This window comes from Aotus nancymaae, unplaced genomic scaffold (genome assembly GCF_030222135.1).
Source record: "Aotus nancymaae isolate 86718 unplaced genomic scaffold, 86718_ANA_hifiasm-v0.15.2.pri h1tg000083l, whole genome shotgun sequence".
NCBI lineage: Eukaryota > Metazoa > Chordata > Mammalia > Primates > Aotidae > Aotus > Aotus nancymaae.
Window position 1 is genome coordinate 1,863,482 of NW_026988498.1, and position 26,758 is coordinate 1,890,239.

A 26,758-nucleotide genomic window follows, 5' to 3' on the forward strand; every position below is an offset into this window, starting at 1 on the left:
CTAGATTTTACAGAATAAACAGATGAAAATATCTAGCACACAGGTCTAGGAACCAAATGACTTGCATCCCTTTCATAGTCCACAATGGACTCTGGTGTGATTGATCTTCAATGAGAGCTGCATGCACACACGTGCACACACTCACACACACAGAAACAAACCCGCCTCTAGCACCCACCAGAGCACTGCTCACATTGACCCAATCCTCTTGCCAGCATTGGCTTTTTCAGACTGGTGGCTTGGAAGTGTTGTTTGTTTCATTTTGGTTTGGGTTTATTTCACTTAATTTGATGTAGTCATAAAAGCCCTAGTTCCAAACAAAATTTTGTGCAGAGCCCCAGTATATAAAAGAGAAAAAAAGTCGACATCCTGATTATAGCATGGAAGGCAACCTGAAGGTCCATCTCCTCGACACCCCCTCGCTTCCACTTCCACCCAACCCTGCTTAGAAAGCTTCGCTATCCTGGTAGATGATTATTTGGTCACTGTTCATTTTCAGTGACAGGGACGGACACATTGCACTTTTTTGTGAGGGAGAAGGAATCTAAAGCTTCAAGCCTTAGAAAATTTTGTTCCTTGGTAATTATTATTTATTAAACCTATTTCTATCAAGTGGAATCACATTTTTTAAAAAAGTACTACCTCTTTCAAATGAAGCCCTTCCAATGTGGGCTAACATTTCTCTCCTCTATCCTCTCTTGTTCAGACAAATCTCTCCAGTTTATTTGGCCACTGTAATACATTTTCAGGTCCTTCGTTCTCTTATTCAGCCTTTTTAAATCGAGCTCCAGTTTATTAACATTATTTCAAATAGATCACACACAATGCGCGCGCACACACACACACACACACACACACACACGCAAACCATGCTCTGAATATGTACATGCTCTAACAGCATGATAAAATAAGTGAGCCTTGTATTTTTTCATTATTCTATAATCTAGACCTTTTATCTCCTCCTCTTAATGAGGACACCAGAGTTTAAAACGTTTATAATAAAATAAACTTTACAAAGGAAAGCATCAAGCATCCTATCTCCTGAGGATAAATTTGCAAATATCTATTTTGATCTTTGTGGTGTGTTTTGGAGTTCATCTTTCAGATGGAAACGGAGCCCCTCATACGTTTTTTCACTTATTGCTGCAGTAGTTCATAATTCTTGGATTTAGAGTTCCTCCTGTGGGAGGCACAGTCATGAGCCCTGCTCCACTAACGCCTCTCCTTTTAGAGGAGGAGAGTTAGGATAGTCTAGAAAAAGATCCTGCTCCTAGGATAATTTTCTCCTTATTACTTTCAATCTACTGTCCAAATAATCAATATCGCTTTTATGAATTACAGTATATTTTTATTTACCAAACATAACCATAAGGAAATTAATTATTCTGCAGCCAAATGGAATTTCTAAGCAAGTGAGCAACAGAGATTCCTGAGCAAAGATCTTGCCCGCCCCCGCATCTCCATGATGTGTACAGAGCGATAGTATCATGATGTCACTTTTCCCTCCACATCTCCTTTTCCATCATTTGGGCTAGGCTGATGTCAGTAAACTCTAGGGAGGGATGGGATAGGCAGATAAACAAGAAGTCTTCCTGCCTTTGGTTTCCAAAGACCCAAACATAAAAGAGAACAGAGGAAATAAAACCGAGGTTTAGGAAAATCATAAAGTCAAAATGAGGGTCTCCTCCACCCAAGAAATAAACAAACAAAAAATTCACCAGATTAAACGTGGGTGGTGGTGTATACAGCATGGCCATTAAAAATGAAATCATGTCTTTTGCAGCAATATAGAGGCACCTGGAGGCCATTATCCTGAGTGAATTAACACAGAAACAGAAAAGCAAATACTGTATGTCCTCAGTTATAAGTGGAAGCTAAACATTGGGTACACATGAACATAAAGATGAGAACAATAAACACGGGAGTCTCCAAATACGGGGAAAGAGAGGGCAAGGGTTGAAAAATACCTGTCGGGTACTATGTTCACTATTTAAGTGACAGGATTATTAGAAGCTCAAACCTCAGCATCATGCATTACACCCATGTAACAAAACCTACACATCTACCCAGGTTCTAAATTTTTTAAAAACTGTACTAATGCGGGAAAGGTGCTATAAGCTTTTTTGTTTTTTAAGTGGGTGGTGGGCAGGAAGGAGAGAGAACAGAGAGGTGGAGGAGAAGGGAATGAGAACAGAAAGGTGAGTGAGGCCCAACATGGGAGAGGGTGCATCACAGCAGGGAGCCTCCACTGCCCCGTCTTAACTCAAGCAAGTCCTGCACGGCCTGCCCCACCCACACGGCCATTCTTTCCAGCCCCCAGTTCACAGCCGTCAAAAAAAAAATCCAATTTAACTTACACTTAACAAGTTTAATCTGATCTGAAAAAAATGAAAATTTCGTCTTTTGGTGGGAAATGGGGAGGGACAGCGGAGGGTGGGGAGTTGGGGAGAGATAGCATGGGGCGAAATGCCACATATAGGTGAAGGGGAGGAAGGCAGCAAATCACACTGCCACGTATGCACCTATGCAACAATCTTGCATGTTCTTCATATGTACCCCAAAACCTAAAATGCAACTAAAAAAAATGAAAATTTCTGAACGCACCGATTCTTAAACATTCTCTTGATCCACATGTCTACTTTTTCAAAATCAATTCAAAGAAAGGAGATTACTGGATAAAAGGGTAAATGAATGTTTTGCAGATTCTTGATGAAATCTTTTCAGAAAACTTTTACGCTACCACCAGCAGTGCCTGCAAAACGTTCCATCTCATGAATACCAAGAAAAGCAAATTAAAACAAATGAGAAAATATTGTCTTAATATTAACATTCTAAGCTAGCAAGGGTGTGGTTCTGCCATCCACAGTGGCATTATTGCTTAAGTTAACAGACTTCTTATTTTGGTTGCCAAGAAGAGAGGGAGGGAGTTGACATCTTGTAAGCACCTTTCTCAGCCCTAGATCCTGAGCTAGAAAATAATATAGAGTATCTCACCTGATTCTCACAACAACCGGACATGCTGGATACAATTACCTTCACCTGCTGATGAATCTAAAAATCTGCATCAAAACTGCCAAAACTATATCATGAAATCATAGCCCAGAAAGTCAGAGATACAAGTAAAACCCTTATTTCTTCTTCCAATCTTTTTACCAAAGTCCCACTGATGTTTCTATCCTTGCCTTCTCCATATTCTTCTCCCTCCTACCCACAGCCTGCCTTTAACCAGGTAAAGTTGTTCTAGCCTACTGGGTGGGGAGACCCTTGCTTTGACTCATGTTTCTCTCAACATGCAGGACTGATTTGTTGGCTCATAATTCGTACTTCTGCAACAGTAGCACAATCATCACACTGCAGTTTTCCCAGTCCTCTCTGATATACATGTTCTCCAAAACTTCCTACCCAGGACCTACTGGAAATCATTTTCTCTGGATTTTGCATCCACCTTAGAACCAGGATCAGCAGTGAACACAGGTGGAGAGGCTCTGGTTTATCTCATGTCCAGGGGCTCTGGCGGTTTAGCAGAAGTTTTATGGACCCCTCTGTTGGACTTCTGTGGCTGGCTGACTCATAGAGCAACGCTCCCAGGGGCCTTGGGGAAAGATGTAGCTGCCTCTATCAGGGCCACAGGACACAGAGAATCAAAAGCTTTCTGTCTTTCTCTGGGAGCAGGTGGATGTGCCATTTTGGATAGCCATGCATGACTCCTACTGTGCCACTTTCCCAGCCCTGGGCCTAATCACAGTGATCTATTCACTTGATTTGTAGACACAGTAATTCATACCAACAGATGCACTTCAGCATCTAAGTTTTTGCTACTCATAAGAACTGAGCAGCCTGCTCCTGGGCAGAAGTTCGGGTTTGTGAGTTCTCCCCAAATTCTCCATAGATTGTGGTGGTCGGTTCTTCCACATTCCCCCAAGCACTCACCTTTGCCCCTCATTCCCTGCCAGTCACTGCCTCTGGCACTAAAACTGTTCCTGGAACCTCTGTCCATGTGTCTGCAGTGCTCAATCCATCAGTCACCCAATTAATCAATAAAGAATAAAAACCAGCATGCACCTATTTGCTGAGATTCTTGCTCGGTTTCCCCTAGCAGGACTAGGCTCTGGAGCTAGCCGTCACCCGTCCTTGCGTTTGTCTATTTTACCATAAGCAGCTGGAGGCTACAACTGACCCCTATGGAATCCCCAGGGACAATTACCTACAAACAGCACAATTCCTGAACTTGAGTCTGAACTTAGCAAGTCTAGCTCCTCCTCATGATTTTCGGTAGTTATGGTCTATAAAGTCACTGTGAACAGTGAATTAGCAAAGGCTGCACCGTTTCTCATAAGGATCAAGTTCCCATGAGCTAACTGACCACCATATAACTGTGTTCTTTGTGAGTTTCTGTTTAAAGACACCTTATTTAATGTCTATTGTTGATTCATTAACACTGAACTCATGCCCTCTGGCACATCTCACAAGTGAATAAAGCCTGTCTATTACATGTACCTTCTCTGTGAGGCACATCTCAGCCTTCTTAGGGACAGCAGACAGCACTTCAGCACTGTACTTAGGTGCCATTTCAAACAGCAAAAACACCAATAAAATGCACAAAAATGCAAAAAATAAATAAATAAACATGGTGCTAAATATACTGCAAAGCCAACACTTGTTTACATTACGAAAGTCAAAACAGGAAGGCAGAGAGTCGTCGCCTTGCCCAACCTTAGCTGAGAATGCATACATCAGGTGACTCAAATTTTATACCACTCTGTACATTTGCATATCTGTAAATCACCACAAAGTGCCAGGAGTATTAATTTTGGAGTTACAAACAAACTGTAGCAAATAAGTAAATTGCAAATACAGAGTCTGCTATGGTATATAACAAAGGAATGAATGAAGACAGGAAACCAGAAGCTGTGGCTGAAAGCTTTCCTTTCATAACACCAGTTTCCTTTCTCTTTTCCCCTCTTTTATAATAGAAAGAGCATTAGAGAATAAGAACTTTTAATTTGGGCAAGATGACCGACTGTAATAACCTAAAATTTTTCACTATGAACACATTACACATTCTGGATAAAAATACATCATTTTATAGTATATCTGAACTTGCAAGAGAAAATGGGTAAGAGATTATCTTCTGGTACAAGGACATCTAATAACTAAAAATTAAAGTTACAAATATATAAACTGATGTCACATTTGCCCTGGAGGAAGATTACTCAGGGACATTAGTTTTAACATCTACAGGGGGCCTGGAAAGGGGGTACTGGGCCCATATAAGGTTACATACTAGAACCGAGACGCCTGCTGAAAGTACTCTAGAGAAGTACAACCTTAATAAGATGGTGGACCAAAAAAAATCCCCAGTGGCATAGAAAAATTTGCCTCTGCCTGGTTTCTAGGAGAAAAAGTCTTCACCAAAGAAAGTGACATTTAGTTGTGCCCCTCAGGCTTAAGGATTGAATTTAAATACCATCCCTGTGATCCAAAAACTTCCAAACTGAGAAACTAACATGAAAATTGACCCAAAGCATCCTGTTTCCCCAGGGAAACTACGGGGAACAAACACAATGCATTTCGACAAGGAAAGCTTCCTAGAGCTCTGAAAATGAGCCAAGAATCCAAATTAACCAACATGCAAAGAAACAACTCAACGTGGATGAGAGTCGGCTCACACACACACAAAACTGAAGGATTGAAACCCTAAGAAATTTGGATAAGACAAGTTTGTTAGCATCTAATTAGTACTAGTGCAATAATAGCATAGTCACTATATTGCAATTTTCCCATTCTTTTCTGATATATAATTTCTCCAAAACTTCCTCCCTAAGACCTAATGGAAATTATTTCCCTGGACTTTGCATCCACCTTAGAACAAATGCACATTTTTAAATTATTGAAATGGCACAAAAGTGGTGATCAAAATCAGAAGAAAAGAAACATATTTTTAAATGGGAAGATCTTAAAAATAATTTTTTAAATATGTGACACTTCTTGACATAAAAGATAAAGTAACTGAAATCTAAAGCTCCAAAGAAAGATAAACAATGCATTAGAAGAGGTTAAAGAAAGAAGCAGTGAACTGGAGATTAGATGTGACATAATTATGATATTTAACACAACCAAAATAAATGAGAAACACAGAAGAGATTTTAAGATGTTTAGGGAGAAAATGAGAAGTCCTCTGCATCAGTTGGGGTCCACCTTTTAGCCTGGGCAACAGTGGGACCCACACCTCTCCCTTCAACTTTTCCAGTCACACAGATTTCTCTTAGGAGTTCCAGCCAACTCCTAACCAGAAACATAAAGGGAAGGTAATTCCGGGAAGCAGAATTCAGCTTAGTCCCATTAGCACATGATCAAGCAACCACAACTTTGAATATGTGTCAAGTAGGAACACCAAAGGAAATAATAGAGAATGGGAGAAAGGCAATACCAGAGAGATAATAACTGGGGAATTTCCAGAATCAATAAATTAATAAATCCTTGAATTTGAGAAACACAATAAATAGCAAGCAGGAAATGTAAAAATATTTTAGTAAAAATGCAGAACACCAGAGGCAAAAAGAAGATGATATTAAAAGCATCCAGCAATAAAAGATGAATTATCTAAACACGGATAACATTTAGACCTACAGAAGACCTCTATAGCAACGATTCAACCAGAAGACAAGACAGTGGAATAATATCTTGCCCATGTTGGGAGAAAATGTCTTCTGATCTAGAAGTGCATTGCCGGACAAACCCTGTCACAAGAGTGAGGACAAAATAAAGACTTTTTAGACAAATGAGGTTGGGAAAGTTTATGATTCAGGAGCCTCACTGAATAATAAAGGAAGTTCTTCAGGTAGACAGAAATTGAAGCCAGAGAGAAGGAGTAGGATTCAAAGAGCAGTAGCAAACAAAGAAATTGACCAACATATGGGTAAATCTAAACAAGCATTGAGTGTATAAAATCATATCAGTCACTAATTTGGTTGATATAACTAAGGTAAACAGTTAAAATGGACCTAAAACGTTAGAAAACAATAGCATATAAGAAGAAAAACAATTTTCATAATTACTTGGGCTGAGATCCTTTTCATTGTTCAAGATGAGGATAGCTATACTTAGTAAATTTCTTTACATCAAATATACACTCAAAAATTTGCAAATAACCATTAAAAGATAGAAAATAGAACATAATATTATAGGGGGAAGTTCCACTTTCCATATAGATGAATGAGGACCTAACAAACCAATCCTTACACAAATAGCATCTTTAAACACTGGACAAATACAAGAATAAAATAAAAATGAAACAGCTCCTAGACTTTGTGACTGAACAAAGACAGATTTTGGAAAGGAGTCAAAATCTGGAGCAAGTGACTGAAGTGACTGGCAAGGAGTGAGTTCCCGTCCCTTATTGGCTTGGCCCTGAGGGTGGCGACACTTGGGGCCGTGATGGAGGCAGTAGTGAAAAGTAGGTAAAACCCCTCCGTAAGCCCATTGCCTCTCTGGCCTGAGGAACCATGGAAAAACGGGATAGAAAAACAGGATTCCTGGGCAGTGAAGGGAGAATTCCAGAGAGAAGAGAGCCAGAGAAGTGGAAGCCTAAATTCTGTACAAAATTAGCCCAAACCTCTGGCTGGCACCTGAAACAAATCCACGTGAGACAAATTAAAAGCAGGGCCATGACAGTTTGCGGTTTGAGTGTAATCACCTGTTAGAACAGAATCTACTGAGCGCAACAGAACAGACGCAGAATCTCTAACCACTCAACGTTTAAAACGCCCAGGATATAATCCAAAATTGTTCAAGGTATGAAAAGCCAGGAATATGTGACCCAGATTTAAGGGAAAAGAAAATCAACAGATGCCAAATCCAAGATGAGCCTGCCGTTGGAGCTACCAGACAAACAGCAATTTTAACTACGCTCAATGGGGTAAACTATATGTTCTTAATGAGGGAAATAATAGAAAATATTAGCAAAGAAATAGAAAATTTTTTAATAAAATTTTAGAATCAAAAAATATTACATCTGAAATAAAAATAATAAGGCTTAATATGATGGCAAATGGAGATCACAGAAAAGGGTCGGTGAACCTGGAAGTAGAACAGAAATAATCCAATCAGAAGAAGAAGGGGTAAAAGAGACAGATAAAAATTAACAGAGCCTCAGAGGCTGGTGGGACAATTTCAGAACTGCCAACATGTTGATAATTGGAGTTCCAGAAAAAGAGGAGATACAAATTGGGGCAGAAAAACATTTGAAGAAAAAATGGCAGTTAACCTCCCAAAGTTGGTGAACAAGGACATTCACAAGTTCAAAAACCTTAGCAGACTCTAGACATGATAAATTTGAGGAAATCGACACCAAGGCACATTATATCCGAACTGCTGAAAGTCAAAGAGAAAGAGAAAATTTTGAAGCAACCAGAGAAAAATGATATATACAAGGGAAAAAATTGAATGGCTCCATACTTGTCATCAGAAGTGGAATGGAGAAGATAAGGAAACAACATATTTATAACACCAAAAGAAAAGAAAAAGCTCTGCTAATCCAGAATTCTGTATCCATAAAAATTATTCTTCAATGGTAAAAAGGAAATAAAGACATTGTCAGATAAAAGAAAACTAAGATAATGTATCATCACCAGGTTTACCTAGGAAAAGTTAAAAACTTTTTCCCTCTACCCTCCCGGTTTCTCTCCACCCTCCTTGCTGGGGTCCTGTAAATTAGATCAACAGAAGACAGATTAACAAGAGAAAAAGAAACACAAGTTTGTTGGCCAGTGCACCCTGCACGCACGCAGGATAACTCAGGGATGAGAAACTCTGAGGAGTGGTTAGAACTTGGGATTCTAGAGCATCTTAGCAACAGAGCAATAAATTTTTAGAGAAGTAACAAGGAAAAATAAAAGCACTTTGAGGTTTTAGGGGCAGCAAATTGCAGGAAGGTAAATATATGAGGGAACTAATGAAAGATAAGGGCTAGTGAGTAAGGTTTGTTAAGTAGATTTCTCTGGCTCCTCCGGGCTAATAAAAGTCTAGGATGTCTCAGGGGATTAACTCTGTTCTTCCTGGTAGAGAGGAGGGCAGACACATTTACATATGTATGTCTTGCCTTAGTAAATATGGGAAGGGTAAGAGCTTATCTATTAATAGCATCTACTTTTCCTTAACTGTCATCAGCTCAAAATAATCCTGATGCCAAAGTGGCATATTTTGGAGTGACATAGTTGGCTACCCTTCATCACAGAAAAACATTTAAAAATATTTCAACTGAATGACAGTGAAAATGCAAGCCAGTAAAACTCGTGGGATGTGGCTAAAACAATGCTTAGAGGAAAAGTTATATATTAAATAGCTTTAGACACTTAGATTGTAAAATACAGGGAAAATGAAAATGAAGACTTGATCAATGCAGCAGATGGCAGAAAAGAAAAAACAATAATAAATAGAAGAAAAGGGAGAGAAATAGGGCAAATAGAAACCACAATGTAAGATGGCAGAAAATAATTCAAATATGTCAGGAGTCAAGTATTTTTACGTTAGTTTACTAAAGCCCTTGGTTAAAACACAAAGATTGTTAGATTTAATTTTTAAAATTTAAATATATACCATTTCCAAAGTAATTCTGAAACAGAAAAGGCTGGAAAAAATACAGCAAGAAAAAGTTATTCAATAGAAAGCTGGGATAGCTATTTCAATATCAGGCAAAGCAAATACTTTACAAGAAGTATTATTTAGGATGAAGAGGTTTGCAGCAAAATGATAACATGAACAATTTATATATGCCCAACCCTCCAGATATATAAAACAAAACTGGACAGACTTACAACACAAAACCTGACAATCCACAAACACAGTGGGAAGTGAACACACGCTCTGATGAAATGAAAAGTCACAAACAAAAGATCAGTTAGAGAAAATAAGGGAGAACTGAAGAAGAAAGATGATGCTAATATTCTGTGTTCACGTACAAGTTTATCAAGTTCCTGCAGTACTATCTGACATCATCCTTGTTAAAAACAAATAGGGAAGGCACACCAATTGTGTATAGAAGGCACACAACTTATACATTCTATAAAATGTATAGAATCTACATTTTATAAAACAGGAGACAGAGAACTAGAGAATTCGGGTGTCCATGAGAATCAAATAGCCATGCTAGCAACACAGTCAGAAATGGAAACGGACCCTCCAGCTCCTCAGCAAATCCTCTCTCCCATAAATCAAGCTTTCTCACAGTTTGCTAATTCTCTCTTCTATCTCTTTCTTTTACTCCCACGCTCAGATGTTGAGGAAATAATTATGTTATTAAGTGTAAGTGCTTTGGGCACTTTGGAGAAATGAGCTTTGTAAATATAAGCCATTTCTATTCACTTGTGAAGCTGATTGGCTTTTTCTTCTCACCCTGGCCCTCTACGTACCCTTTACAGGGCATTTACGTCCCTGAACAACAGGCTCATGCTGAGTCCAGGAAAGGCACCAATGGCTCACCAAGGCCAGAGAGAAGTGTAAGCGCAGCAGCTCACCACAGACACACGTCCGCCATGGGAGGGAGGGAAATCGCTTTTGCCAGCAGTCTTGCTACTAATCATCTTCTTGCTGCCCAAGCCTCTCTTCAGTCCCCCACCAGATGCAGGTGGAAGCAGCATTCAAGTTGTAAAGCAAATGTACTATTTCTTGAAGTTTCTAGAAAACTACATCCCGTACTGCACCCTTACAGCAGCTCATGTCTAGGAAGCATTCTGTGTGGAACTCCATCCAGGCTAGCAGAAGTCACTGGGCAATGCCAAAGCCCACCCAGTATGGACCAGTGGGAGCCAATGAGCCTGCTCTGCATGATGAGGTGATGGTGGGCTCCAAGAACAGCCACCAACACCAAGACTCTTCAGTCCCAGTGAGGTCCCAGGGCAGGAGGATTTCTAGGAAGTTCAGAGGAAACAAGAAAAGAAGCCAAGATTCAGCCTCTCCCTCTCTGAACCCCATATTGTAGGGAAGTGGTCCTCATGCCTCCAGGAGACATGTCTGGAATCCTTTTTGAAGGTCACAAATGAGGAGGGGAGTGCTACTGGCATCCAATGCATAGAGGCCAGGGATGCTCTAAATTCCACCAGAGCTCAGGGCAGACCCAAGGGCCAACGAAGGAATTACCTCACCCAAGATGTCAACAGAGCTGAGGATGGGAAACCCTGCCCTGGGGGGCCAACGTTTGGTGTCTTCACAAGACCCCCTGACATCTCAGACACCCCCTGGCATCCCAGAGCCCATAAGGCAGACAGGGGAGTTAAATTCAGGTTTCTATCTACCCCTCAACCTGCATAAATCCCATTACTGCTCCATTATCTGAAATGGAAAACAGAACAAAAACCTTCTCACAAAAACTAGAATGAATGAATGAACGAACTAATGAATGAACTGGTGAACTAATGAATTTGAATTAAAACAAGATCCAGTTTCATATTGCCTCTAATCTCAAAAGAATCCCAGCCCAGGCAGCTCCGGAAGAAGTAAGAGAGGGAGGTCCAACTTTCTATCTCTGCAAAGAGGCTTAAAATAGGGGGCACAGGCTCCTGAAGTCCTTCCCCACGATGGCTTTCCATGTGTTCCTCCAAATGCTCATGGGCTTTAAATAGTTTCAGTAATTTCAGAAGGCCTCTTACCTCTTCACCTAGAGGAATTTCATGAGAGGAGCAGCCGTCTGGGAGGAGGGCTGGGGACAGCCAGCCGGCCTTGCAGGGCCCCTTGTCATCAGCTCAGCCCAGTGAAAAGAGCATTCCCTGAGCCCAGCGTCAGGCCTGGCTCTCACCTGACTCTGCCATCCTGGGCCTGTGGGGTCCGGGCAGGTCACTTCTCATAGCCCTCAGCTTCCTCATCTGTGAATAAGGGGTCACGAGACTGCAGTCCCCCACATCTTCCCAACTCCGCAGGCCTTTGGAGCACCTCAGTGCAGAACAGCCTCCTCACCCACGGATCTCTCCCTCCCTCGCCTGCCTTCCCTCTCATCCCTCCCATCCCTGGCTCTGTCTGTGCCGACCCATCCTTTCTGTCTGAAATCCCTCCTGCTCTCCTCTCCTGTCTTGAGTGGACAGGACTGCTCCCTTCTATAGCATTTTTTACCTACCTTTCTTTTTTTTTTTCCAAGATGGAGTCTCACTCTGTCACCCAGGTTGGAGTTCAGCAGCATGATCTCTGCTCACTGCAACCTATGCCTCCCGGGTTTAAGCGATTCTCCTGTCTCAGTCTCCCAAGTAGCTGGGATTACAGGCACTCACCTCCATGCCCAGTTAATTTTTTTTGTTGTTGTATTTTTAGTAGAGATGGGGTTTTGCCATGTTGGCCAAGCTGGTCTCGAACTCCTGAACTCGTGATCTGCCTGCCTCAGCCTCCCAATGTGCTGGGATTACAGGTGTGAGCCCCGCGCCTGGCCTTAACTACCTTGCTAAACCATGAGTGCCTTGTATGATCGGGGCCACAACTGACTTATCTCTCAACTCCTGAGGATCCTGGCAATACCTGGTACACAGTAGGTCCTCAATAAATAGAGGATGCATAACGAGTAAAATCCAAGCGATTTCCCACTAAAACCTCTGGACCTCCGGGGTGTGATGATCTCTGTCATCATAACCCAAAGGAATGGTTGAGTTTCAGGCATCCAGAGAAAAACGCAGGTGTAGAGCTTTGCCTGTCAGATGGATTAATAACTACATGGTGCTCAGTTATTTTTGTGGCAGGTTGCAGACAAATCGTAAACTTTTGCATTGTTTCACTGAGAAGAAGAGCTCAAGGAATGTAAAAGGAGAAACTTGCAAAATTAGACTTTATGTGGGAAGCAGGCACAGAGTGTGTAACAAGCACAGGGACTGCGTGTGCAGCTGGATGACGCTGCACGGTCAGACCCCACGAAACAACACGGCAACAGTGGACTGCAAACCCCTTCTCTGCTTTCAAAGCAGGTCTGGGCTCTAGGTTTCCAAAAGGAGTAGGTCAAGGGGAAGGTGGGGGAAGCCGAGAGTAGTTTGAACTAAGATCAGCAATAAAATTCTTCAAAGACACTGCTTCTCACTTTACCAGGATTTTTGTTCTGTTTTGTTTTGGGTTGTTATTTCTTTTTTGTTGTTGTTGTTCTATTTTGTTCTTTGCTTTTTATCAATGAAGGAAGTTGCTAGGAAGCAAGAGGAGTGGGGCTGTGCCAGGCGGACGGGGTGGGAAGCAGAGGTGGGAGGGGTCGAGGCTGGAGCACCTGTCATCCGCATGACGTGGACGGCTGGTTCTGGTTGTATTTTAAATGAAATCTCATCCCAGCGTAGACACTACGTCTGGAATTACGATCCACCCTGTGATCTGTCACTTCTATATACACACAGGGGAGGGGACCGGTTTCCATAGAGAGGGACTATCACAGCCCACTTAGGAACAATACCGGAGGAGCAGGAGCCCAGACCTTGGAGCAGCCCGAAGTTCAGGGTGATGTGCCTGGGGCCGCCCTCCTGGCCCTGAAGCTGCGCCGGCCTCCCTGAGCCTTCTGCTGCGGAGTGAAGTCCACTCTCGGGTAAGCTTGTGGTCGGGACTGACTTAGGAAGGGTAAATGTACTTGCCCTAATTGAAGCAGGAGGTGCCAGGCACTGGACAGGTGTGAGAGATGAGAGCAGCTAAGAGCCCCTGGGTGGAAGCCCAAGGGAGCGATGCTGAATGCTCCCCACCCCCACCAGCAGAAATCAGCCCCAAGGGACCGGGGCGAGTTTCACAGGGGAATGAGGCACAATCACATTCCCTTGTTGGTAGAGAGAGACCTGCTTTCCAAAGGTGTTAGATCAGAGGCAGAATGTGTTCACACAAATCTATTTTCTCTGAAGAGTTCAGTTGTCCCCAGGAAAGTCAGTCCCTGGAGACAGTTTGCAAACTGGGGATGGGGTAGGGGTGCCGGGGGAAATGGAAGTCACAGGATATGACTCCACACTGTCTGCAGAGCAGCAAGGACACCTACACTCACCGCTTACCTGTGCCAGAGACCTTCACTCTCGGGCACACCTGTGAGGCAGGTAACAGCTTCTTCTTAGGATGCAGCAAATGAAATGCAGGTTAAGTGATTCGCCCAGAAAAGTCAGAAGTGAGGGAATTTTCCCAGCCAGGTCCTCAGCCACCAAAGCCCAGAGTCCTTTGCCACACTGGGAACACTGGGGGTGTGTGTGCAGATATCTACGATGGCTAACTGCTACCTGTGAAGGGGAGATGGATGTTTGATGCTCACATTTTCTGAAAAACCCTGTTTGCAATTTCCTTCCCAAGCATAGCCACCTACCAAAAAAAAATAACAAATAAGATTTAAAAATTGTTTTAAGTGGTTTAAGTGGTCTAGTTTTTAGTTTAACTTCTTATCAGTGTTTGCAGACAAACTGAGCCCACGGGAATAGCTCTGCGCTTGGCCGAGCTGTGAGGCCAGTGCCGTTTGCCTCCTGCCTTTGCCGCTTCACGCTCCGTCCTCTCCCTGCCAGATGCTGGGAATTGGAGGCTGACCCAGGTCCCTCACGTTTCCGTGCTTGGCTCTGCCACAGCTCTCAGAAGTAACTCTGTCTCCTTACGGTGCTACTGTCATCGCAGCCCAAAGGAATGGCTGAGTTTCAGGCACCCAGAGCTTTGCCCTTCAAATGTATTAACTAGATGGTGCTCGGTTATTTTCATGGCAGGCTGCAGAGAAATCTTAAACTTCGGTGTTGTTTCACCAAGGGTACAGCGGAAGAGTGCAAGGAATATAAAAGGAGAAACTTGCAAAATTAGACTTTATGTGGGAAGGAAAGGGTGTCTTTTCTTTGGTGAGAGTTCCTTTTCTTTTATCCTATGAACCCTAAACAAATCTAAACAGATCCTAAAAAGAAAAGTCCCAGAAAGAAATCTGAATCTACCTTCTAGCCCTTGGCCACTCATGCACTTTGATGGTGAAAATACCCAGGGTTGCAAAGAACCCTTATGTTTTAAATGATCTAGAACTAAGCCCGGCACCGGACATCCTCATCATGTCCAATTCACAGTTCTGGGAGGTTCCTTCGCTGTGTAACTTCGCATCATTGCTGATGTAAGGGGACACCTTCCAGTACCCACCCCCCCAACCCTGTGCAGGCTGGAGCTGAGGCTCTGCAGACAGAGGAGATCTGCTACCCTCGGACGCACCGAGAACAGAATGCCACACAGGACACCTGCTCCCTGACACTTTCACAGATCCTTTCTACACCTTCAGCACTCTGTCCGTGAACACAGTATTCTTCTCTGATGGCAGGCTTGGGATTTGAAAAGTAAGAAGGCAATGCATTTTTAAAGGCACGATATTTACAAATCGACCCCCAAAACGTAAAAATAAAAAAAGTAAATATAAAGCTAAAACGGATCTCACTTCCTCCCTTCAATGCCTTGCTTTTGTAACTGTGATGAGACACAGGGGGCACATCCACAGGCTAGCCCACTGCAAGGGGAAACCTGGATTTTTCACAGGAAAACGTAGAAAGTTACTTAAACAAGGCTGCTTCATGTTCAGAAACCCTCATCTTTCCAGGTATACATGTATAACTTCATAATAAAAAACAAAACAAAAAATGTATGCCATATATTTTGCAGAGAAAATATACATCCAGAAAAGAATTTAAAAGAGGTTGCTTTGCTTTGGAAAATAAATTGTCTTAAGTACCTGAATACTAATCTGAATTTCAGTTCATTCAACAAATATTGATTGAGAATATGATTTAGTATAAGGCCCTGTTGGCCATGTCAGCTCTCCCAAGCATCCTGAGTCACTCTGCTGAGAGCCAAATGACCCAGAGGGAATATCTCTGCATAGTGAAAGGCTTGGCATATTTAGCAAAATGGAGATACCAAAGAAATGTAACACCCAAATTGTCTTTAAGGAGTGGGAATAGACAGGTAAACTCAGGTGCTGATTCACACTCAAGGAGCAGCCAGTGAGGGCAGAGCCCCGCAACAGGCTTGGAATAACTTTGCAATTATTGTGCAAAGTTCCAGGTGTTTGAGGGTAAATGCAGAATGCTGCCCTGGGAAGGAAATAGAGAGGAGCAGAGAGGGGTTCCCTGGGCTGGGGTGCAGGGTTTGAGGAAGTAAAACAAACAAATGGGGCAGGTGGGGTGGTAGGGGGGCAGGTTGGGTGGCAGGGGGGCAGCCGTGTGGAGCCCACGGGGGAGGCCTGAGGGTAGCTCCAGGGCTACACCTCAGCACCATCTTTTTTTTGAGACTGAATCTCACTCTGTCGCCCAGGCTAGAGTGCAGTAGCACAATCTTGGCTCACTGCAACCTCCACCTCCCGGGTTCAAGCAATTCTCAGCCTCCTGGGTAGCTGGGATTACAGGCGTGTGCCACTACACCTGGCAAATTTTTGTACTTTTAGTAGAGATGGGGTTTCGCCAAGTTGGCCAGGCTGGTCTCAAACTCCTGACCTCAGGTGATCCACCTGCCTCGGCCTCCCAAAGTGCTGGGATTACAGGTGTGAGCCACCGCGCCCAGACAGCATCCTCTAATTTAGTTTACACCCACCCAGAGTCCAGGCACCTTTCATTGGGTGAAAATCGAGAAATCATTTCATTCCCCCAGTCCTTTTCATAGAGGGACTGCTGGCTTTCAGAAGTAGAAAAAGCAAGAAATCAGAACAAAGATTCTCAAACTCAACCCCCTGCTGTCCAAGAGGAAAACACTGAGGCCCGGGGCGGTTAGGCACCAGCTAGTGTGTGGGAGGGACAGGACTGAGTCTGGTGGGGAAAGGAATGAGGGGATGAAGGAGTAAAGGGACAGAGAGACAAAGATTCTCCACCACTTTCCCACCCATATTTTTCCAAATTGGTTTTTGTTTTTTTAAATCCTTTTAGGGTTAGAAAGCCATTCAAAATAATCTCCAAGCTTTAAGATGCCTTCAAGGTATAAGGCAGTTAAAATCATGCTTCATACTCTATGAAATACATCTCAGTCGGTCCTCTGTAAATGAGAAAGCTGACGGTCTGGTTATTGGATGCAATATTTAAAGAAAGAAAAGCCCATTTTCCAGATATGGTTACTGCACCCCTGTAACTCCAGTGTACAGTTCCAAGGAGCCCAGAGACGGGTCAGAGCACATAGAGCAGTGGTTCTCAGTGTGGTCCTCAGACCTCAGCACCAGCGCTACCAAGCTGCTAGAAATGCAGCTTCTCAGGAGCATCCCAGACCCAGTGACTCAGAAGCTTTTGGGATGGGGCGCCTCAGGCTGTGTTTGAACCACACCTCCAAATGAGTCCAAAGCACTCAAAAGCTGAGAACCACTTCTTAGCCGAGGGGCAAAAGGAGTCTGCCTAGGTCAGGGTGAAGAGGGTAGCGCATAGCCAAAAGCTACAAGCCAGAGGTACGGTACAGCAAGGACGTGGTTTGCAGGGTCAAATCCTTGCTCAGACTACCCGGTCTCTCTGTACACATGTGTATTGTATATGCACATCTGTGTGTGTAAAATGCACTTCTGAGAAGGTTGTATGCAGACCAGATCTTCTCCTGAGAAAATCTGGAGATTATTCAGGGATGGGTCAGTCTCGATTAAGCATCTGCTTAGACCAGGAGCTTTCACACATACATCCACGTTTTTCATCTAATCCTTCACTTAACCTTTATGAGGTGGTTATTGTTATCCCATTTATCAGAGAAGGAAAGTGATATTCACAGAGGTTATCTGCCCAAACCCTCAGCAAATAAAGACAAAGAAGGAATTCGAGCCCGTGGCTGTCTAACTCCAAAGCCTGTGTCATTCTCGCTGCACCAGCCTACGTGCCCAGATCTGGCTAGTTCATAGGTTTGGACTATTTAAAGCAAGGATCATGTGTTTTTTCATAAATTATGAAAAATATTATTACATAAAATAAGCTCCAAATTTTGTAATGCAAAATAAATTGAACAAACAAAACAAAACCTAATTTCTTAGAAAAAAAATTAAAGGAGAGAAAGGCAGCAGCTTCGATGTGGAGAGTCACAGGAAGCAGCAGCTTTGACAGAAAATTTGCTGGGTAAATGTTTATGCATGTGAGGATATGTGTGTGTATGTGTGTGTGTGTAAGGTGTATATGCATGTGCATATGTATGTTGGCATGTGTGTATGTATGTGTGAGGTGTATATGTGTATGCATGTGTCTATATGTGTGTGAATATGTGTGCCTGTGTATGTGTGTTCATGTGTCTATGTATGTGGGATGAGAATCACATGTGTATATGGGTACAGTATGTATGTGTGAGGCATGTAGGTATGTGTGCATGTGCCTATGTGTATGTGTGTGTATGTACGTGTGAGGTGTGTATGTGTGTGCATGCATGTATATATGTGCATGTGCCTCTGTGTATGTGTGTGTATGTACATGTGAGGTGTGTATGTGTGTGCATGCATGTATATATGTGCATGTGCCTATGTGTATGTGTGTGTATGTACGTGTGAGGTGTGTATGTCTGTGCATGTATGTATATGTGTATGTATGTGTGTGTATGTACGTGAGGTGTGTATGTGTGCATGCATGTATATATGTGCATGTGCCTACGTGTATGTGTGTGCGTGTGTATGTACGTGAGGTGTGTATGTGTGTGCATGTGCCTATGTGTATGTGTGTGTGTATGTACGTGTGAGGTGTGTATGTATGTGCATGCATGTATATATGTGCACGTGCCTATGTGTATGTGTGTGTATGTACACGTGAGGTGTGTATGTGTGTGCATGTGTGTATATATGTGTGTGTATGAACGTGTGAGGTGTGTGTGTGCATGCGTGTATATATGTGTGTGTATGTACGTGTGAGGTGTGTATGTGTATGCATGCATGTATATATGTGCATGTGCCTACATGTATGTGTGTATGTACGTGAGGTGTGTATTTGTGTGCATGTGCCTCCGTGTATGTGTGTGCATGTGTGTATGTACGCATGAGGCATGTATGTGTGTGCATGCATGTATATATGTGCATGTGCCTCCGTGTGTGTGTGTGTATGTACGCATGAGGTGTGTATGTGTGTGCATTATGTATGTGTGTATCTGTATGTGGGTGCATGTGTATATGTGTGCATGTGTACATGTTTATGAGTATGTGAGTATGTATATGTGCTTGTCTATGTTTTTGTGTGTCGTGTGTGTCTGTTTTCAGGGTAAGTGAAACGACAGGTATTTACAGGATCCTCTTTAGAAAGAAACCCAGGCTACTTTTTTTTTTTTTTGAGACGGAGTCTCACTCTTCACCCAGGCTGGAGTGCAGTGGCACAATCTTGGCTCACTGCAAGCTCCCCCTCCCAGGTTCAAGATTCTCCTGCCTCAGCCCATGAGTAGCTGGGACTGCAGGTGCACACCACCACACCCAGCTAATTTTTGTACTTTTAGCAGAGATGGGGTTTCACCATGCTGGCCAGGCTGGTCTTGAACTCCTGACCTCATGATCCACCCACCTCGGATTCCCAAAGTGCTGGGATTACCGGCGTGAGCCATGGCACCTGGCCCCAGGCTTCCTTTTTTAAGGGTCAGCACAGGTCCAACCCAAGATCATCCATCGCTCACAGCCTAAGGCTGTCTGGATGGGCTTGGGTTGGGTCCACTGCACTCACGTATGGGAAATGGCCTGGTCAAGGCCACACTGACAAGGAGCTGCAGAGGGAGGCTGGAGCTGGAGCCCCGACCGCCAGCCCTGCCTGGCCCTGCTCTGCACCATCACCACAAAGAACGCAGTGACCCAATGCCAGCCTCGCGCTGCTGAAGGCCCAGGTGAATCCCCAGGTGATTTACTTGCCCCATTGTTCCTATTTATTTTTAAAAACTAACATAAGAAAAGAATTCTCCCAAGTTTATAGTGAACCACGTTTCTTGCTTGCTTTTGTGAAACTCAAGTATGTCTTAGGTAATAAGGTAAACTTCAAGTTCAGGTAAAGCCCCCAAAGGCAAACAGCAGAGCCTTTCACTGCTTGTATCTCACAGGATAGCCTGGGGGATGGTTCATTTCACACTGCAGTGAGAGAACAGGCATGTCGGGGTGTGAGCGGCCTCAGACGGCAGCCATGCTTTCTCTAGAAGGAGTTTAGGTAAAACTCCTGGTATGTGCATCTCACTGTTTCGCCCTGAGGCATGATGAAGGACAACAATGAATAAATAATGTGACATCGGTATTGCAGGGCTGGAGTGAACGTGTGCCACAGCCAGGCAAAGGGGGCCGGCTGCAGGGTGGGTTTGGGCCCACAGCACAGGAAGTCAACACAATCCTAAGGAATAGTGATCACAGGCCACCCGAACTCTGATGGCCTCCGGCACAGCTGCCTGCTGCTACCGTGAAGGAGCCCCGGCAGGAGGGTGCGGGTGGCTCAGCACAAGCCTCTCCCCTGATGGAGGTGGCGGATTGATACCTTGTTTAACGCTGGTGATTGGTGAACCAGCAAGTGCATGTGATGCTCCGAGCCCCAACAGTCCACGTTACATGAGGGCCACTGAGTTCGATGTTTGTATTGCCACAACATTCCCTAGGCTAACGCTTAGGGTTTTCTCTTTCCGTTTTTTTAAGACTGGGTTTTGCTCTGTTGCCCAGGATGGAGTACAGTGGCACAGTCACAGCTCACTGTAGCCTCGACCTCTGGAGCTCAAGCAATCCTCCTGCCTCAGCCTCCTGAGTAGCTGGGAACACAGGTGCACACCACCACACCCAGCTAATTTGTGTGTGTGTGTGTGTGTGTGTGTTTTGTAGAGATGAGGTCTTACTATGTTGCCCAGACTGCTCTTGAACTCCTGGGTTCAAACGATCCTCCCACCTTGGCCTCCCAAAGTGCTAGGATTATAGGTGTGAGTCATCGTGATGGGCCAGCTTTTCTTTTCTTTTTCTTAAAGTAAAAGGATGGATTCCATTGGTCCGTGTAGACCATGACCCTTTCAGAGTTCTCAGTGTCTCCTTCTTGCCCTGGACATCCGCTCTGACTCAGTCCGACTGAGAACCAGGCTCCCATGCATCTTAGAGACCACAGATAATGTTGGCATTGAGGTGCCGTGGTTAGAGGGTGGCGGTGCTCCCCGGATGATACTTGGTCTGACATAAAGACCAAGCTGACTTTGGCTTCATAAATTCATAAATTCTGTAGTAAAACCAACCTAGTTATTAATAACAAATCTGATTGTTCTCACGAAACTAGGACAGCCTAGCGAGAAACCAGCCTTAAAGATCTGTCTTCAAAACACTGACTAGACGCCCAGCCATGGTCTTTAAACAACAGGGATATATTCAGCCAGCCTTGCCAATGATGAAGGAACAAAAAATTCACCTGCCGTTAAAATCAACCACAGTAGTAGGCTGGGCGTGGTGGCTCATGCCTGTAATCCAAGCACTTTGGAGGCCAAGGCAGGTGGATCACCTGAGGTCGGGAGTTCAAGACCAGCCTGACCAACATAGCGAAACCCCGTCTTTAAAAAAGAAACAAAAAAAAATCAACCACAGTAGGCTGCTAAATGCTTACTTAGTATGTTAGTTATTTGCTTTACAGGGGCAGTGGCTGCCTGCAGAGCTGAATTAAATAAAACCCATAAATACTAATAAGGTAATAAACAGTTCTCACACTTTAGTGATCATTGAGATCATCTGCAGGTTTGTTGCAACACAGGCCGCTGGGCCCCAGAGCTTTTGATTTACTCATTCTGGAAAAAGACCTGAGAATTACTTGCATTTCTAAGGAAGTTCCAGGCAGGGCTGCTGCTGCGGGTCTGGGGGTCCTGCTTGGAGAACCCTCGTGGGGGAACAGTAACCACACCCTATTACATTTGAATCCAGGTCCTCCTGAGCGCCAAGCCCCTCCGTGCCCCTGCCCACGTCCCTCTTTTCTGCTGCAGGGAGAGATGCCGATGCCGATCCACTTCCTGCTCGTCCTGCTGCTGCTCCTGGGGGGCCCTAGGGCAGGCCTCCCCCACAAGTTCTACAAGGCCAAGCCCATCTTCAGCTGCCTCAACACCGCCCTGTCTGAGGCCGAGAAGAGCCAGGGGCAGGACGCATCCCTGCTGAGCAAAAGGAGCTTCCATCATCTGCCCAGCCAAGACACCTCTTCAGGAGAGGAGGAGGAGGGCAAAGGGAAAAGGACTTTCCTCCTCTCCGGGGCCAGGGGTGGTGCTGGGGGCACCCGGTACAAATACGTGTCCCAGGCACAGCCCAGGGGAAAGGCACACCAGGACACGGCCAAGAGTCCCCAGCGCACCAAGTTCACCCTGTCCCTCGACGTCCCCACCAACATCATGAACCACCTCTTCAACATCGCCAAGGCCAAGAACCTGCGTGCCCAGGCCGCCGCCAACGCCCACCTGATGGCGCAGATTGGGAGGAAGAAGTAGAGGCAGAAGCCGGACGGGAGGGCAGCCCTCAAGGACGGAGGGCGACGGGAGGTCGAGGGTGCCGTCTGCTGGTTTGTGTTTTGTGGGATCAGTCGGTTTTACAGGCTGCTGCACTGCCGAGCCCCTCTGATCTCTTCTGGCCTCTGACCTGTCTCCCTCCTCCTCCGTCTGTACACACAGAAGTGCAGTATTGTCCAACCTTCCCAGGCACGAGGCGGCTAATGTTCCTCCCTGTATGCGGCGTCTCCTTCCTCCCTCCCCATGGCAAGACGCAAACTTCATGCATTCCTCCTCTCCAGTCCTCTCCCTGTTGACCCCAAGCCTGAGAGCGTTCAGGGCTCCTCTCCTACCCGCCAATCCCTGCCAGGGCAGAAAGAGGAGCCGCAGCACTCGCCTTCCTGCCACCAAATCCCTCCTACCTCCTCACCCCATTAAACCAATGGCTTCTTGAACTCCTGGCTTCTCTCAGTTCCTCTTCCTTCGGCCCCACTGCCTTCAAACTCTGAGCTTGGGACAGGGAAGGGGACGAGGGAGGGTCCTGGGGAGCCAGTTCCATTCTCTCTCGGGGCGGGGGGAAATGGGTGTGGGAGGCCTTAGCAGGAGGAAAGGAGAGCTTAGGAGTCATTCGATCGAGAGTCATCCCCGGGGCCTGGTCCCACCAAGAGACATAACCTGGGAACTGTTTCAGAGCGGATGTCTTGGCTAAAAGGGAGAGGGAGCTTTCAATTACCCCTTGAAACATCCCAAACTCCTCCATGGCTTTCGAGGGCCTGGGGACCACAGGTCCTTGTGGATTTCTCACTGAACCCGCAGTAAGCGCCCTGTGCTGAGCTGGGTGTCACGGCGACACTGATGTCCACGCCAGGCCTCTGCACACCCCGATGAACAAAGCCAGAACTTAGAAAGAAGCAAACCCCGCTGAGAAGCATATAGACGATGAACTGCATAGTGACAGCAATTAGAAAAAAAATGTAAATATGACGAGTGCAGAGATGAGAACCTTCAATATGAGCAAAATTCCACTCGAAATGAACATCGGCAGGAGCTCTGATGGCCTCCTGGCAGCAAAGCCCAGGGCCAGATTCCCAAAAGGGGGGCTGTGGTCCCTCTCACTTCTGTGTAGTAGGAAATCATAAGTAAATAAAATGAACTTCTGAACTTAGAGTAGGCATCTCTCTATGTTTCCCAGGCTGGTTTCAAGCTCCTGGGCTCACCTCAGCCCCGCAAAATGCTTGGATTACAGGAGTGAGCCACGGCACCCAGCTGAATAAACAACTTAACACTGTGTGGAACTTTCTAGAGTATAATAATTTGTCGTTTTTCTGAAACACAATTTTTAATTACTCTGCAAGGCAGATACACACTAATAAGTTATTTACCTCGTGAGTGAGCCCAGTTATTACCCAGCGTCTCTGTCTCTAAGTGACTCTGTTGCTGTCTGCTAATGATTACACACGTCCCATATCATCTGAGTCTGAAGAGGACTGCTTAGGTTTTTCAGCTAGACATGACTGCCTTTGGCAGAGGAAATTACTGATGAATATGGCAACGCACAAAGCTCTCAGATATTCTCTGTAGGTGTAGGCTCCATCTGATTCTGTTTGAGGGCTACATCCAGGAACCACATCTGATCCTCTGCCCCACAACTGTAATACACGGACACATTAGAAACTGCCCAGGAAAGAACAGCCAGAGGGAAAACGCTAATAGAGCTGAATTCAATTAACATATTCTGTGTAATAAATATTTTTTCAAATTAAAAAATAAAGAGATTAATTTATCTCATAAAAGTTAGAGGACTTCCCAACAGAATTGTTTATGAGGAACCGTGACTATGTTTGCCCTGAAGACTTTCCTCTAAAGCAAATTTAAATTTAAAAATAATGGTAGGCTGGGCACAGTAGCTCACACCTGTAATTCCAGCACTTTGGAAGACCAAGGCAGGTGGATCACTTGAGGCCAGGAGTTCAAGGCCAGCCTGGCCAACATGGCAAAACCCCATCTCTACTAAAAATACAAAAATTAGGGGGGCATGGTGGTGTGCACCTGTAATCCCAGCTACTCAGGAGGCTGAGGCACAAGAATCTCTTGAACCTGGGAGGTGGAGGTTGCAGTGAGCAGAGATCGCACCACTGCACTCCAGCCTGGGCAACAGAGCAAGACTCTGCCAAAAAAAAATTAATTAACTAACTAAAGTAAAGTAAAAGTAAAATAATGGTGATAATAATGTTTCCCTTTGTAAGTAGAGATACTAGGATAAATGATATCAAACGGGATGGTGGTTTTTTTCTTTGTTAAGAATCAGTCAGATTCTTGGGGCCAACAAAACACTAAAGCAGCCAGGCATGGTGGCCCATCCCATAATCCCAGCAAGGCCGGGAGCTGAGCCAGGAGCATTGCCTAGTCCAGCATGGGGAACACAGTGGGACCCCATCTCCATTTATATTTTTAAAAACTGTTTTTAAAGTAGTTTTTAAAGATAAAAATAAAAACGATAGTTTTTAAAACTGTTTTATTTTTTAAAACTATTTTTAAAATAGTTTTTAAAAATAAAAACACTAAAGCACCAAGTCATCACAGACAGAAAAGGAATTTGCACCATGGAAGAGAGAAAAACATGTAATAAAAATGAAGAATGAAAATAAAGGCATAATAGTTTCATTTAAAAAATAGGCTGGGCACAGTGGCTCACAGTTGTAATCCTAGCACTTTGGGTGGCTGAAGCGGGTAGATCACTTGAGGCCAGGAGTTCAAGACCAGTCTAGCCAACATGGCGAAACACTGTCTCTTCTAAAAATACAAAAAATTGTCAGGCATGGTGACACTCGCTTGTAATCCCAGCTACTCGGGAGGTTGAAGCAGGAGAATCGCTTGAGCCTGGGAGGCAGAGGCTGCAGTGAGCCTAGATTGTGCCACTGCACTCCAGCCTGAGTGACAGAGTGAAACTCCATCTCAAAAAATAAAAATAATATAAAATTTGGAAGTGCTTTTTTGGGGCAACAAAAATGAGTTTGTGTAAGTGAAAATTCTCAACACAATCCCAGTCAGATTACTTATTTTGGTTTAAATGCCCTTAAAAGTTAGTTTAAGGTCTTTGTTACAAATAAAATAGGGATCAGTAGGCAAGTCAATCTTCAAGGAGACAAGACACATGAATGGATGATATTAGTCTGTTCTCACAGTGCTAATAAAGACATACCTGAGATTGGGTAATTTATAAAGTAAAGACATTTAATTGACACAGTTCCACATGGCTGAGGATCCCTCACAATCATGGCAGAAGGTGATGAGGAGGAAAGGCACATCTTACATGGTGGCAGGCAAGAGAGCTTGTGTGGGGAATCTCACATATAAAACCATCAGATCTCATGAGACTTATTCACTACCACGAGAACAGCATGGGAGAACCCGCCCCCATAACTCAATCATCTCCACCCAGCCCCTCCCTTGACACATAGGGATTATTACAATTCAAGGTGAGATTTGGGTGGGGACACAGACCATATTGCGGTCTCTAGATATTCTAGCTAACAAGGAATGCTGAAAACAAGCAACAACAGCAAACAAAGGTACCTGCTTCATGACAGTTCAACAGTTTTGGAAGCTGTAACCAGATAGTCAGGGAAAGCTGTGAAATACCTAGCATTCAATCAGACATTTTATACAATTGCAAGAAATGTGAAATATACAAGTTCAAGAGTAGTTAACATTAAACTAAAAAGACATTTACATATGTCAAGAGCCTAAGGAATATAAAATCTAATCAAATGATGTAGCTAGCTACCTTCATAAGAATTACAGATGTAATCTGACTTGAAAATTAGATAATAACATGACTCACATCTGAGTGGGCTAAGAATGAAGGGAAGACTTCATTCTTCAGTTAACGAAGTTCTTGTGATAGACGACAGCTAGACTCCATTAGAGTTGCCAAGAGCAGTCAGAGCCTGATCAATATCATTAAAAAGCCTCAGCAAGCTAAGAAAGCAAGAGACAAAACATTAATCTGTGTAAGGTAACCCAAAAGCTACAGGATGGCGTATTGTTTTCTTCAAGGCATATTTAATATTCTCTCTCCTTCCCACCTCAGCTATCATTCGCCAGTGTGAACCTCAAGTCATCAGCTTGAACCTCCCCCACTGCCGTTGTTTTTGTTACCTACCAACACCTGGGTCAATCCGCCTTATTTCTTTTTTTTAATTTTTTTTTTTTAGACAGGGACTTGCTGTGTCGTGCAGGCTAGAGTGCAATAGCGTGATCACAGCTCATTGCAGCTCCATCCTTCCCAGGCTCAAGAGATTCTCCCACCTCAGCCTCCCGAGTAGCTGGGATTTCAGGCGCGTGCCACCACACCTGGCTAATTTTGTATTTGTTGTAGAGACTAGGTCTTGCCACGTTCCCCAGGCTGGTCTTGAGCTCAGGTGATCTGCCCACCTTGGCC

General features: G+C 44.3%; 1 protein-coding gene across 1 annotated transcript; it reads left to right on the forward strand.

Annotated features, from left to right (window-relative positions):
- The first annotated feature begins 13,268 nt into the window (after nt 1-13,268).
- Nucleotides 13,269-22,769, forward strand: UCN3 (urocortin 3). Its single transcript, XM_012443338.2, has 2 exons — nt 13,269-13,534; nt 21,826-22,769. Exon 2 carries the CDS (start codon nt 21,832-21,834, stop codon nt 22,315-22,317), a length of 486 nt encoding a protein of 161 aa, XP_012298761.1. The 5' UTR covers nt 13,269-13,534; nt 21,826-21,831; the 3' UTR covers nt 22,318-22,769.
- Nucleotides 22,770-26,758: the final 3,989 nt, after the last annotated feature.

Excerpts from the sequence above, each read along its gene's own strand:
- UCN3 (XM_012443338.2), top strand. The coding sequence starts at position 21,832 with ATGCCGATGCCGATCCACTTCCTGCTCGTCCTGCTGCTGCTCCTGGGG.